Consider the following 14330-nt stretch of genomic DNA (forward strand, 5'->3'; position numbering starts at 1 on the left):
GGATAAAAAATTTCACTCAGCCTCTATAGTCTATTTGTGGTGGGGAACGACTCTCGGATAATCGTAACTAATAATCTTAACGTGCGTTTACTTAGCTAGTTCTGCCTATAGTTGAGATCGGATAAAGTAAATGTTTTGTGATTCCCCTGCCGATAAAGATCAAATAAATTACCATTTCAGTTCTCAAAGTTGCAAGAGTCGAGCAATTTTCAGCCGTTCAACTCTGTCCGATAGTAATTTAGTACATTGAATTGGAAAAATGTCAAGAATTTAATTTTTCCATAAAAATATCTTCTAGCAAATAACCTAAGGCTTAATTACGCGATAGACACATTGATTATTGATTCTTTATGCTTTTTTGTTTTGTTGTAATTTGGTCTTTTAATTAAGTTATAAATGTTAGACATTTTTGTCACATAAATGAACAACTTTAGACATTTGTTCTCTTAAGTTGCAAATATTAGACACCAAAAGTGAGGATTAAAATGTTTAACTTTTGTAAGTTAAAGGTTGAAGTGTCTTATGTCTGCAATGAGATGTAAACAATTTAAGGAACTATAATAGGACGTAAAAACTTAAGGACGAAAGTGTCTAACGTTTATAAATTAAGTAAAGAACATCTAAAATCATGATTCAACTTTCAAGAATAATTTTTGGTTACCCTTCGATTATTAAGGGAATGAGAGTTCGATTGAGAGGTAAATAAAATATGACTAAGAATTTTTTCACCTAAAAATTAAATTCTTTCGAATGATTCGTCATTTAAATTAAGCGACTAACATGGAAAGAAAAAATTTAAAGGACCAAAGTGAAACTTCAAAATAAATTAAAGACACAAATTTAATTTAGCATTAAATTAAAGTCTTTTTTTTTTTGGTAAAAAATAGTCTCTTGTTAATAAGTAAAGAACATCTAAAATCATGATTTGGCGATATTGATTTTGAGGTCGACTCTAAAAACATAAAAGACGCTCTTTATTCGAGTCGGGAAGATATAACCGAATTTGGTAACATCATCACAGCTTCCCGATCTTTACTCTTGTCCAAATTTACCAACTCTAGGGTGGAGTTTGTTAGGCAACACTCTTTTTCACATACACCGGGAGAAAAGGTAAGCCTCCATGTCTTCTATTCTAGGGAATAAAATTAAGATTAAGCAGGCAGCCCTATCTATATGGGGAATTCGCTGCTGATAGCTAATGTGGTGGCTCACACTCTTGCAGGGGAAGCCACATTTCTCGCTAGTCCCGCTATTTATTTTCATATACCCAATTGTATTGAAACTTTGATTATTAATGAAATGCTATAAGCACCTTTCCCTCAAAAAAAAATCTAAAATCATGATTCAAGGATAATTTTTGTTTAACCCTTTGATTTTAAGGGTCCGTTTGGTTCGGGGGATTTGATGGGGAGGGGATGGAATATTTTAAATTTGTTGTGTTTGGTTTAATTTTTAGAAAGGGAGGGGAGGGAGAGGAAGGTGAGCAAAATCCCTCATAAGCTCATTTATTGCTCCCCCTCAAATTGGAGTTTTTTGGAGGGGAGGGAAGGGAAAGATAAATGAGTTAATGCAATTTTAATTACATTGACATAATTATCCTCATATTTATTTTCAATAAAATTTTTCTATATTTAACTTCCTTAACTAGTGCCCCGGGCACTAGTTAACAAGACCCTTTTAATATTAGAGGGATAAAAAAGTAATTTAGTTTTAAAATTTCTCCCCTCCCCTTGTGAACCAAACATATATTTGATTAAAATCTCTTCCCTCCCATCATTTGAACCAAACATATATTTAATTGAAATATCTCCCATTCCATTCCCTCCCCTCCATTAAAACCCCTCCCCTTCGTCGAACCAAACAGACCCTAGAGGAATGAGAGTTCGATTGAGAGATTGAGAGGTAAATCAAATATCAAATATAAATAAGAATAATAAATAAGAATATTGTTGGGTCACTGAGGGGAGCCAGGGGGACCGCCCACATCGAGGCCGGAACAACCATACAAGTGAGAGAGACGCCACACTCTTACCAAAAACCTTAAGGCAATGGGTTTACGAGTCCTCTTACTTATAAGTTGTTCAACCTTTATTTTTCTATCCGATGTGGGACATATAAATCACATTTGCACACAACAAATTTTTTCACCTGAATCAAACTTAAATTCTTCCGAATGATTCGTCATTTAAATAAAAAACAACTCATTGGATTCAAGATTTGAATATAAAAAGAAAACTAAGTTAACTAACCTTGTTCAATTTCTGGAACTTATAAATTGTTACTATATTTTTTCTTTTGTTAAGAAAAATTGTTAACATATATTTGAAAGACTAAATTAATCGGCTCAACTAAATTTTATTCAATAATAAAGATCGATTAGCTTAGTTTTTTTTTTTTTTTTGAATAAGTTTTTTTAAAGAATCGATTAGCTTAGCTATGACCAGCTTTATTTGTTTGATCAAATCCGAAGGTTCCGTGGAGCATCTCACCGAACTAATTGAATTCACATTGACAGTTGTTTCAATTTTGAAGTTTTTTTTTTTTTTTTAAACTTTAAAGATTAAATAGTAAAAGTTCACAATTATCTCGCCCTAAAGATATTTTTGTTAGACAAATGATTATTTTTGTCTCGAGTTAAGATCCACTCAATTTACTAAAAATAAATAGATAATATCATTAGTAGGAGATAGATATAAAAAAGTATATAGTAGATCGTATCACTAAGTGTGTTTCATTACTATTAATTATTTTCAAACTTATTTGTGTGTTTATCTCTGTAAATAGAAGAAATGGATAAACTAATAAATGGTGAGGATCTTGACTCTTTTGTCTCTGAACCTGTAATAAATAGTCACAACAGGTTTTAAATGTATCGAAATTTTAAAATAGTTAATGTTAGTATTAATGAACTATTTTAGCGTTAATGATTATTTTGAATAACACCGTGCATAAATAGGTACTATTATTCTAAAATTTCAATATATTGATAAACTAATAAATAAAGTGGATTTTCAAGTTTTAAATGTATCAAAATTTTAAAATAATTAATATTAGTATTAATGAATTATTTTAACGTTAATGTTAGTCCCGACAATAAAAAAACAACTGAACCCAGTTATTTCAAGAAGGAATTACTTAAAAAATTAATTAAAACATTTTTTAGTTCTCGAAATCAATTTAAATATATTTTTTTTGGATAAGTTGACGAAATGTTTAGTACTATTAAAACTCACACACAACTGTGTGATTTCGAGTTCAGACTAAGATAAGTGTATTTTTCATGACGTCAATATAATTAGTTAATTTTTATTTTTTTCGAATAAAAAGGGGTTAGATCCATAGCAAAACAAACATATTATAATAGAGTAAAACGAAGCAGAAATCTTCATGTGTGTTTAACTTAGTTGATATTAACATTACATAATATATGTAGAGGTCAGATCGACTCTCTAGACCCTTACTTCTGTACCTTAAAAAGATAAATTTTTAACAATTAGACAAATTAAAGAAAAAAAGAAGTGGAATGTAAAAAATATTTCATTCTACTATTTGCGTATTTTATAATGCTAACACAACAAAGTTCTCATCCTACAACTATAATAGAGGTTTTTTTTTTAAAAAAAAAAAAAAAAGAAGAAAAGACCTTGCTCAATCTGAGGTTTGAGTGCTTAAAAAAGATTGTAGAAGAAGAAATTAATATGAACCTTAGGTACTAAGCAAAACAAGACTTGTGTAAGCTCACTATTCGTCAACCCTATTTAATTAAGAATGTCTACGCTTTTCAACATGAAAAATGTCAACGAAAACAGTAAAGCATGGAAATAATCATTGAATCAAACTTCCTCCGATATTCCTTTAAAGAAAGGGTCATGTTAACTTGTGCCCTAAGGGCACAAGTTAAGGAACTTAAAATAGAATTAAGCAATAAATTATATGTTGAAAAGATAAGGAGCAATGATATTTGAACAACCATTTGGTACAACTTTCATGACAACCTTCTTTCTCTCTCTTCTTATTGGTCAAAAACAATGGAGAGAGAAAAAGGATGAGAGAGAGTAAGAATATAATGTGACTATGAGAGAGAAAGTTGTCTAAAAATTGTCACAAAATGGTTGTACAAATATCATTTCTCTAGAATAAGTGTATTGAAAATTAAAAAGTTTGAGTAACAAGTGTATTGAAAATTAAAATGTTTATGAAAGTTTGTGTAATCGATGGAGTAAAATAAAAAAGTTTGATACTAATTTTAAAGAATAATTAGTACGTCATCCGTCTCACAATAATTGTCTCTTTAACATCTTTTATTTTTCATAAAATAATTGTCACTTTACAATTTCAATGCAACATTTATTATTTTTTTCCATTATCATACCCTTATTTAATGAATTTCATTCAACTTAACTACTCCACTAACTACAATTAATAAAAGTATTTTACTATAGTAATCAACACAATAAATAATTTCCTTAATAATCGTACACAAACCTTAAACGACTACTCCCGCCGATCACTATTATAAGGAAAAATCAATTTTTTAGGTTCATTCAATAAATGATGTATTTGGTCAATAATATAGACCAAATACATCATTTATTAAATGAATCTAAAAAGTTGATTTTTGCTTATAATAGTGACCGTTGGGAGTATAATTTAGAGACGGAGGGAGTACTTAATTTAAGGGTAGTGCTAACTTGTGCCCTTAGGGCACACATTAAGAAACCCAAAAGAATAAATATTCTCTAAAAGTTTGTGCATTTAATTCATTAAAAAGTTAAAGATTAAATATAATGCACACATTCCAAAAACTATTTCTATATTTGATTCATTAACTTGTGCCTTGAGGGCACAAGTTAACATTTCCCTTAATTTAAAATGTTTTTAGTTTTCGGAGACATTCGTTAGAAGATCCTTAAAATACATATTACACCCTCCGACCACTATAATAAACAAAAATCAACATTTTAAATTCATTCAATTAATGATGTATATGATCTTTACTATAGATCACATACGTCATTTAATAAATAAATCTAACATGTTATTTTTGCATATTATAGTGACCAGAGAAGGGTGTTCATCTTTCTTCAAAAAAAAAAATTGTTCATCTTAAGGTAAGTGTTTTTTTTTTGGAAAGGACGACTTAAAGCAAGTGTTAATTGTGTTAAATAATAGTGTTAAATATATTTTTAACTTAACATTAATTATTTTATTTTAAATCTATTTTTTGGTGAAAATTTTATTTAGATCTAACTTTATTTTTTATTACAAAGAAACCTAACACCCAACGAAATAGGATACTACACCGAAACTAAACGAAGGATATAAAATCTTATTATATCAGCGGTAAGCAAACGGCCAAACTACGTTGGCCACGATTCAAAGAAACACATATCACTATTCAAAGAACACTTGTAAATAGCCAAAGCATCCACACACTAGTTTGCTTCGCGATAAGAGTGATTAACGACAACCTCCCACTCTAAATCTAGCAAATGGAGAATCTTTGCAACTAGAGACTGGCCCATAGGACTAACAACCACCAAAGAGTCGACATTCAACTCTATCGCATGAAACCCCAACCCTCGAGCATATCTTAATTCTTCATATACTCCCCAATGTTCCACCATATTTTAAATCTAAATCTCAAATCCATGGTCTACCTACCCAAGAACCCCCCCCCAATTTACTAATTGTGGTTATTGTAATATCGAATTAATTGTGGTTATTATTAGGGTAAAAAAAGAAGCATAAATGCGGTTATTTTTTTTTTTATACAAAGAAATAGTGATATTAAATAATGAGTATAAAGGGTACTAAAACCCTCACAAAAAAAAATTCTTATACGCTTTGTAAACATGTTAAAGGATTACTACACCAATCAAAAAACACGAAACTAGATTTACGTTGTAGCAAGATATGATTTTAATCTGCTCAACTAAACTCGGAAAATCAACAAAAACACCCCTAAACATTTGAAATAATTGTGGTTAGTTAATTAGTAGTACTAGACAACTACTAGTCGATATCAACAGTAGTAGACCACCTCAAAGGACAACTATAGAAGTTTCTTGCATGCTTGTTTAGTAAATGATTTCTGTAGGCAACATTTGGCCAGCAAAAGCTGAAAATTAGTAGTTTACAACTTGTGGGGGCTTTCCTCGTGGCATTCACACCATAAGGTAAACCGCGTTGTGACATGGATTGATAATTATAGAATGAAATTGGTAAAGTTATTTTTATCAAGATTATTTTAATGAGTTAATTATGTTTCTAGTCCCTATAAAATAGCGACCTTGTAAATTTAGTCCTTACTTAATTTTAATAGCATTTTTAGTCCCTATAAAAAAAATTACTTATAATTTTAGTCCCTGCTAAAACAAAGTTTGATTAATTATCATTAAACTCTTAAATTTTTGAACGATTTTTTTAAGACAAGATTAGAACACTATGAAAGGTTCGTTTACTAAAATTTAGAATTTTCTGACATGAAATGAATTAAATATGAATTTTTTAAAACGACAAAAGTTAAAGATAAAAAGCAATAAAATCTGGATGTAGAAATCAAATTTTGCGATAATTTTTTGCGGAGGAACTTTTAGTAATGTTCTAAACATGTCTGCAAAAAATTGTTCAAAAATTTAAGAATTTAAGCATAAATTAAACAAATTTGAATTGAGTAGGGACTAATACTCAGTGCAGAAAAACAAAATTAGGGACTAAAAATGCTATTAAAATTAAGTAAGAACTAAACTCACAAGGTCGCTATTTTATAGGGACTAGAAACATAATTAACCCTATTTTAATTTGGTTAACTTGCCAAAATAAACCCATCTAACAACCATCAAATATTCTAATCGGTCTACACTTCTATTAGTACTATAATAATTCTGTTATACTTAAGTCTTTACGCATCATTATGCTTGTTTTATTGGTCCTTGGAATCTTTGATATATGGACTCAAATTTTGATTTTTTTTCTCTATTCCGTCGTTTTGCAACTTGCATGGATATATCGCATAAAAATATGATACAATATTATGTAAGAGTAATGATATTTTGACATCCATTTAATGACAATTTTGTTGACAACCTTGTTTTTTCACTTTTTATTGGTCAAAAACAATGAAGAGAGAAAAAGGAAGAGAGAGGATAACAACATCATGTGAGTATGAGAGAGAAAGTTGTTCAAAAGTTGTCAAAAAGTGGTTGTCAAAATATCATTTGTCATTATGTAATGGGACCCTCATGGAGAAATATGGTTTACCAAACATTTGTAAATTGTAGACACTTTGACAAAGCAAGGGAACATAGTAGTTACACGCGTAGAAAAATGACTATGCTTTTAATTTGCACTTTGTTATCTTTGAATTGATCGAATCAAATCATGTACACACACCTAGAAACCCCTTTTTTCCTATCCATCATAATCATAAATTAATTACTATTTTGAAGTTTTCGTAACACTTTTTTTGAAAGATAATATATGGCTTTAATTTTCCCATGCATAGATATATGACTTGTCCATATTCTACGTGTTACACATTAGACATAGACAACCCTTTCCATTGCAAAGGATCATTATAAATACGGAACCAGTTCTGTAAATTGATAAACCACACCCCTCTTCTCAATAACAAAGAGAAACACTAGAGCTAGCTAAGTGAAACTTCTGAGTAAGAGGATTTAATCAATGGCTCCTTTAAATTGTTCTAGATTAGCCATGATCAGTTTGGTTCTATCTGTTCTCATAATAGGGAGTACCAATGCACAACTTTCTACAAGTTTTTACTCCAAAACTTGTCCCAAACTCTCTACCACAGTGAAATCCACACTACAAACTGCCATATCAAAGGAGGCCCGAATGGGTGCTTCTATCCTCCGCTTGTTCTTCCACGATTGCTTTGTCAATGTAAGTGCATATTTGATTCAAGTGATTCTAAATATTTAAAATTAATTTTGATAAGTTTTTAGGTTCTAAATATTTGAAATACACACCAAGTCTTTTCACACATATTATGTAGCTTAATTTTTAATATCATATATATTTTTTCAACACGCTTTCTTCGTTGACTTATCGTATGAGGAAATTATATTTGTACGCATTGAAATTGCAGGGATGTGATGGATCAATTCTCTTGGATGACACATCAAGCTTTACCGGTGAGAAGAATGCAAACCCAAATAGAAACTCTGCTCGTGGATTTGATGTCATCGACAACATAAAGACAGCCGTAGAGAACGTATGCCCCGGAGTTGTCTCATGTGCCGATATCCTTGCTATTGCTGCCGCAGACTCTGTTGCAATTGTAAGTGTAGTTATATACCAATGAATTAATTCACCAATCAAAATCTAGCTAGTGCACTAACCATGCAAATGTTGTGTTGTTTAGCTTGGAGGTCCAACCTGGAATGTAAAACTTGGAAGAAGAGATGCTAAAACGGCTAGTCAATCCGCTGCTAACACTGCCATCCCAGCACCAACTTCCAACCTCAATACACTCACCTCAATGTTTAGCGCCGTTGGTCTTTCCAGCAAGGATTTGGTCACATTGTCAGGTATCATTATATTGATTTGGACAAAATATGTGTACTTTTTTACTTATATTTAAAGTCGGTTGAAATACTCATTTCTCAATCGAGAAGGAACACATAATTAATTTGAAGTCTTAATTGATTGAACAGGTGGACACACAATTGGACAAGCAAGGTGTACTAACTTTAGGGCACGAATCTATAACGAGACCAACATAAATGCTGCATTTGCTAGCACGAGGCAATCAAATTGCCCAAAGGCATCAGGATCAGGGGACAACAATTTGGCACCTCTTGATCTTCAGACCCCTACTTCTTTTGACAACAACTACTTCAAGAACCTTGTTCAGAACAAGGGTCTTCTCCATTCAGACCAACAACTTTTTAACGGCGGGTCCACCAACTCAATAGTGAGTGGTTATAGTACTAGCCTAAGCTCTTTTTCCTCTGATTTTGCCGCTGCTATGATTAAGATGGGAGATATTAAACCTCTCACCGGATCAAATGGAGAGATCAGAAAGAACTGCAGAAAAACCAACTAATATTTAAGTTTAAATTGGTACTAGTCGTTCTAGATATACACATAATCGTTCTAGATATACACATACAAATTTTATTATATGGATGTGTATGTGCACGTGTGTGCAAAATAAGTTGTTAAACATGTTTGAATTGTCATTTTAATTATGAGGTACTTCCGAAGGTCGTGTATTGTCTTAGTTTTATTATGTTTTTTTTTTACTTCATTTACAAAATTGTAAGAACGGAAACTAGTTTGGTAATCTACAAGTTCAATTGTGATTTTAATTTATAAAATGGGTTTAGTTTGTCTTTTTACTTTAATGTTTGATTGTGTCTCTATGTTTCGCGTAAATGAATATTGTGTCTATGAGTTCATTGCTAAAATAATATTGCGATTTTTACTCCGGTTAATCTTGTTGATGACTAATATATAAGCAACTCAGTCAATACTCTGGAAGTATTAAAGTCTACCTTGACAGCGAGTCCATGTAAGCTTAATCCACCTAAACTTTTTTTTTTTTGGCCAAGAATCCCCTAAACTTTATTTAAAAAAGAAAGAACAAGGAAGGCTTATAATTAATAGATAATTTTTGTGTAAAATATCAATTATTATTTTTGTAATTATTATTTTTATCAAAATTAAAAGTTCCTCATTATTGTTGACAACCTGAAATTAAGAAGAATTTCATACCTATCCCCACCCCAAATGAATCAGAAACTATTTTTGTTATTAAACTGAAATTTTCATTTTGGTCCCATAACTCTTAAAATCATCATTTTGGTCCCTCAACTTTTGCTATAGTTTTCAAAAAGGTCTTTGGCCATTAACTTTAACCTCAAATGTCTATGGTGAACCAACTTTAAGAGTGGTCCACCATAGATCCTATTAATTATTTTAATTTAAACCATTTGATCTTTTTTTAAAAGAAGAACCATTAGATTACGCAGGTGTATTTTATCTTACAATGAGTCAACAACAACTAATTAATTCCCCCTTTCTTCGTATTCTTCTTCACTCTTCTTCATCATCTTCAACATCACATTCATCAATTTCATCATCATCTTCATCATTTTTTCAAAAAAATTCAAAAACATCAACCATCATCAACAACAACAACATCATCATCACCATTGATTTCTATCAATAATAAACCCATAAAAAAACTTCAACATTTGATTTATAATTACAATTGGTATCCTACATGTCCCAGAATCATCATTATCATCTTTGTTCTTAATTCTTCATTATTCATCATCAAGAACCATTTTTCTTCTTCTTCTTCTTCTCCAGCGACAGAACTCAACACAGCAACACAACCTTCAACCCACATTCATCATCATCAACATTCAACCCACATAACACATTCACCTTTTCAACATTATTTAACAATCCTCCTCAACAAACAATTCTTTAACAAACTCATTCAAACACATCATCAACAAACACAAACCTATCACAACAACAACTACCAAAAACATCATTTTTATTACAACTACCAAATAAATCCATCTTCTACAAAAGACCCATCACTTTATTCAAACAAAAAACTAAAAACTTTTCACCCGATTCACCGGCCCATTTGCCGAAAACATCAATTTCCGGTGAAATTCCGGCGAAGAAATGGAGGTGGAAAGTGACAAGTTAGGATCTGATGGAAATGATTGGAACTTCCTCCTCAATCCTTCATCATTTTCAACTTTGGATTTGAACAGTGCCGGAACTCACTTCGGATCTCGCCGGAGCTGTTTTCATGTTCGGCGGAGGTGGGATTTGTGTTGTGTTGTTTCGGATTTGTGTTGTGCAGAAACAGATTTGTGTTGTGTTGTTTCTTTGGATTTGTATTGTTTTGAGAGAATAAGAGTGAAATAATTATGGAAAAAAAATTATGGAGAAGAGGAGTGAAGGTACGAGAGATAGAGAGGAATAGTGACTTCTGAAGATATTTGACGACACAATTACTTTTTTGACGGAAAGGACCAAATTGAATAATGAAGCAATAGTTGATGGACCAAAATGATGATTTTAAGACTTATGAGAACAAAATGTAAACTGAGAATTAGTTGAGGGACCATTGCATTAATTTAGCCTAAACTGAAAGTTTACATGAATCTCAAACTATAGTTATTTAATAACCAGAAATCTAAAACACATTTTAATATAAAACTTTAAGTCATTCAATATATAAATCTGCTCGTCAAGTTTAATAATGCAAGTTTGTGATCTAAATAGGGGCGTCAAGATGTTGAAACTTCTTTGATGTGTGCCATAAAAAAAAATGATCACTTATACATGTTGTTTGACATTTACTTTTTTCATTTAACGTGAGAGTCTTTATTCCCACATATCAACCCTCAAAAGACTAGAATTGTTATGGTGGAAAAGAGTAATAAAGATGAAAAATTTCTATAAGGACATAGTTGTTTTCTGTAAGGATAATGAATGTTCCGAGAAAACTCATTAAGAGTCTTAAATGATAAAATTTTACGTAAAATTTGTGTATTCAATAAATTAAAAATTGTAGTATTTAACTTTTTTAAATAATAATTTTTTAATTTGAAATTAATAAAAAAGGTCTCGGACACTCGTTACCAAAAATTATTAAGTCAATGCTATTGGCTAAACTAATTTAAATATGGAAAGAAACTCAAAAGAATAAATATTTTCTAATATTTTATGCATTTCAATTCATTAAAAAGTTAAATATTAAATGCAATGCACACATTCTAATAAATGATTTCTATATTTGAATCATTGTCTTGTGCCTTAAGAGCGCAAGTTAACATTTCCCTTTAAATATTAGAAAATGAACATGGAAGCAGACCGTTTCTATTTTGGCTCTGAGTTGCCTATGTGTCCACCCACTTCTTTTTAGGGTTTAAGACCATCTCCAATGAGAAGGTCTTAACCATTTAAGACCCGATACCTATTAGGTACCCCCTTTAGGGAGAATCTTTTTCGGGATCTTATAAGACTCGGGGTCTTACTTAAGAGATGTGTCCACTTGTTTGGCTTTAGTGAATAAAATAGCTTGGACACACATAAATGACAAAAAAATAAAAATAAAATAATGAATTAAATAATGTATATTTTAAAAAGTGTCTTGCTGACGAGTGTCTTAGGAACATTGATTAAGGAACCCCTTAATAGAAACTTTTTCTTAGAAATACAAGGTTTTACTTTTGTCTTAGCAATATTTACACAACTTTTCAATTCAAACTTATCTATTTTTAAACTTTAATTAATGCCTCAGGAACACTTGTTAGCATTTCTCTTTTAAAAATGAGTAATTGACATGTATTTTTATGTGCATATCTAAATTAGACATATTCGAGTTTGTGACCAAGTATCGCTCAACTTTAGTTAGGGAGAGATGTCATAATTCAAATTGAGCTCCATTTAAATGTAAATATTAGGCAAAGTTTTCAACTATCAATACATAAATATAAAAACTAAAGGATAAATTACATTCACCTTTCTTAAAGGTTTCTTTAAACAACACACAAACCCCCTCTAGTTTAAAAATGAACATTGAACTCCCCTTATTTGTCTATCTAACTAACACATACCTCCCTCTAGTTTAATTATTTGATTAATTTATATGGGCTCAATATGAGTGGATTTTTAGATGTTTCATTAACAGAATAATGGAAAACTCTAATTGATCATCATATTACAAGAGGATATGATTCTCAATATATCGTACATAAACATTTTCTATCGTCGCACCATATGAAGATTGTTTGAGACATTATGAGTATCAGTTGAGGAAGAACCAAACTAGTCGCCACTAACATTTTTGTGTGTTTCATCTCTCTTTCTCTCTCTCTCTCTCTCACCTAATTTCATGTTTGATAAATCTCAATTTCGTAAATCCTAGTTTATATACATGCTCGTATATTTTTTGCACTATAGGACCCGTTTGTTAGAGATTAAAATAAAAGTGACCTTGACAATGAATAATTTAGAGATTATTTTTTTGAGTTTTAATTGTTAAAAAATCAGAGTTTATTTTACGTTTGTTTACCATAATAAAAATCATTTTTTTAAATAATTTAGTTTGTTTGAATACAATTATATAAAAGAGAATTTTTGTTACAAAATTAGTTCAATCTTTTGAATCTTATTTTCCCCTCCTCTAAAAAAATTATATTTTTGAGAAACTGCTTAACTTTTTAAATAATTTAGTTTGTTTGAATACAATTATATAAAAGAGATTTTTTGTTACAAAATTATTTCAATCTTCTGAATCTTATTTTCCCCATCCTCTAAAAAAATTCTATTTTTGAGAAACTGCTTTTAGCAACTTCTCATTTGAAGACGATTTTAATATATTTTTAGATTATGAATTTTTTAAAAAGTTGTTACAAACGGATACAATACTCTTAAAATAATTATTTTCTTTACAAAAATGATTTTTTTATAAAAAAAAACTATAGCAAACGAGCTCATAGTATGATTATAATTTTAATCTTTTTTTTTTGACAAAATAATTTTAATCTTTATAGAGCATGTTTTGTATTAATGAATTATTATTAGATTAATTCGAACATATCACATGAAAAATATGTGGGACACAAACAATTATAAACAATTTGACAAGGCACACCAAGAAACAGAGTAGTTAGGCTCGTGGAAAAAACGACGCTGCTTTAATTTGCATCTTTGTTATCGTTAAAATGATCGAATCAAATCATAAACACACACACCTAAAAAACCCCATTTTTCTAATCCGTCATAATCATAAATTAATGAGTATTGTGTTATGAGCATAGTCTCTAGCAACAATGAGGCAATAGCTATGAGACACAACAGAGCAATGATCCAGCAAAAAAGGATCATTGATAAAAATAAATAACTATGTTGTTATTAAGCAGTGACTTATTAGTTTTAGAAGATTGATAACTCACTACTTTGTTAGGAAGAATCTCATATAATATTGGCTATATAAGATAGTGTACTCTCTTTATTTCATTCATCTTCGATTCTTAGAAGTTTTTCTCTCGTCTTACAAATCAGAGTGAATTTGTTCGTGAAATTTTCTTTATAATATAAAAATTTAGATTAGAAGACACGTCTATGAAAAGTCATATGAAGCACAAATCATATTGAGTGTCTACCGTAAAATTTATGTACAATCTACTAATTGTAAAAATTTGGACTTGAATTAATTGCATGAATTCGAACTTGAACACATGTCGCAACATGCATGTATGAGCAAAATATCTAATTATTTGTGTCTACAATAATTAGTACTACTATAGTATAGTATTTTGAGG

The 14330-nt window shown here is 30.3% G+C and overlaps 1 protein-coding gene across 1 annotated transcript; it reads left to right on the top strand.

Annotated features, from left to right (window-relative positions):
• Nucleotides 1–7609: 7609 nt before the first annotated feature.
• Nucleotides 7610–9347, top strand: LOC146941575 (peroxidase P7-like). Its single transcript, XM_085755394.1, has 4 exons — nt 7610–7908; nt 8114–8305; nt 8390–8555; nt 8682–9347. Exons 1-4 carry the CDS (start codon nt 7690–7692, stop codon nt 9071–9073), a joined length of 969 nt encoding a protein of 322 aa, XP_085611520.1. The 5' UTR covers nt 7610–7689; the 3' UTR covers nt 9074–9347.
• Nucleotides 9348–14330: the final 4983 nt, after the last annotated feature.

This window comes from Medicago sativa, chromosome 3 (assembly GCF_051527215.1).
Source record: "Medicago sativa cultivar Bolivia chromosome 3, Bolivia_mono, whole genome shotgun sequence".
Taxonomy (NCBI): domain Eukaryota; kingdom Viridiplantae; phylum Streptophyta; class Magnoliopsida; order Fabales; family Fabaceae; genus Medicago; species Medicago sativa.